Here is a 1,285-nt window from a genome sequence, read left to right on the forward strand (position 1 = left end):
CACCATCAGGTACACACCATCAGGTACACACCAGCAGGTACACACCATCAGGTACACACCAGCAGGTACACACCATCAGGTACACACCAGCAGGTACGCACCAACAGGTACGCACCAACAGGTACACACACCTTTCAGACCAACAGGTACACACACCTGTCAGACCAACAGGTACACACACCTGTCAGGGTTAGGGTTGGATTTATCTTCTTGGACCTGGACAGAGAAAGCTCCTGGTTCAATGAGTCTGAATGTTGTTACCATGGATACAGATAATGGTCTGGATGTTGATGTTACCGTGGATACAGATGTTTTTTGGTTAATTTCCAATCAGTCATGAAGGCTGCTGATTGGTTGGTTGGTGGTTTTGTGCCCTGTGACCTCACTGTGACCTCTGACCCCAGGGAGCCTGAGGGGCGGAGCCTGAGCCAGCAGACGCTGCAGCAGCTGGAGACGCTGCAGAGACAGCAGCTGCAGCTGCAGGTAAACACTCACCTGATCAGATGCTGCTGCTGCAGCTTCACCGTGTGACTGATGAATGGCTCCCCTCTCATCCAATCAGAGCCAGCTGCTGGAGTCTGCCATCAGGATAGTGACAGGCCACGCCTCCAGGACATCAGACCCGAGAACTGCAGGTGAGTCATCCTCTCACACACCTGACAGGTGTCCTGAAGCAGAGCCTGTTGTCAGTTTTCAGTCCGGTGGTTCTGAACGGGTCGGCCAGCAGAGGGCAGCACCGTCTCTCTGACAGTCTGTCTCAGGTCACCTGAGCCGTTACCATGGCAGCACGGGCAGGTGTTGTCACGGTAACCAGGATGTTTACAGCTTGGAGTTCTTTATAAACTCTGAGCTGTTTTCTGTCTTCTGTCAGAGAACACCTGGAGCTCCTCTGGAGATGCTGCTGTTACCATGGAAACACGCAGCGCCCACCTCACACCTCAGCTGACCAGGTGAGTCCCACCAGTTCCTACAGAGCCAGGAACCTAAAGGGGGGCTTCTGGGGTCAGAGGTCAGGAGGGTAGCTGGAGCCCGGTTCTGTGTGGTCAGAACCTGTCAGGGTTCTGCTCAGAGGTGGTGTGTGTTGGGGGGGGGGGACGCAGAGTTCCCCTCTTCTTCCTCCCCTCCCCTCCTCCTCTTCCTCCCTACTCTTCATTCTCCCCTTCACCCCCTTTTCTCCCCCTCATCCCTCCTCCTCTTCGCCTCCATCTTCTCTCCCCCCATCCCCCTCTTCTTCATACCTCCTCTTCCCTTCACCCCCCACCTCCTCCTCCTCCCCCTTCACCCC

At 55.5% G+C, this 1,285-nt stretch overlaps 1 protein-coding gene across 6 annotated transcripts in view; it reads left to right on the plus strand.

Moving 5' to 3' along the window:
- Positions 1–1,285, plus strand: part of kiaa0586 (KIAA0586 ortholog) — a 20,666-nt gene that overhangs the window by 3,115 nt on the left and 16,266 nt on the right. For all 6 annotated transcript variants that reach the window (XM_017407763.3, XM_017407762.3, XM_017407761.3 and 3 more), the window contains exons 5-7: positions 405–483; positions 563–635; positions 872–950. In XM_017407763.3, coding sequence (XP_017263252.1) covers positions 405–483; positions 563–635; positions 872–950 — 231 coding nt within the window. The remainder of the gene's footprint in view (positions 1–404; positions 484–562; positions 636–871; positions 951–1,285) is intronic.

This window comes from Kryptolebias marmoratus, linkage group LG10, assembly GCF_001649575.2.
Source record: "Kryptolebias marmoratus isolate JLee-2015 linkage group LG10, ASM164957v2, whole genome shotgun sequence".
NCBI lineage: Eukaryota > Metazoa > Chordata > Actinopteri > Cyprinodontiformes > Rivulidae > Kryptolebias > Kryptolebias marmoratus.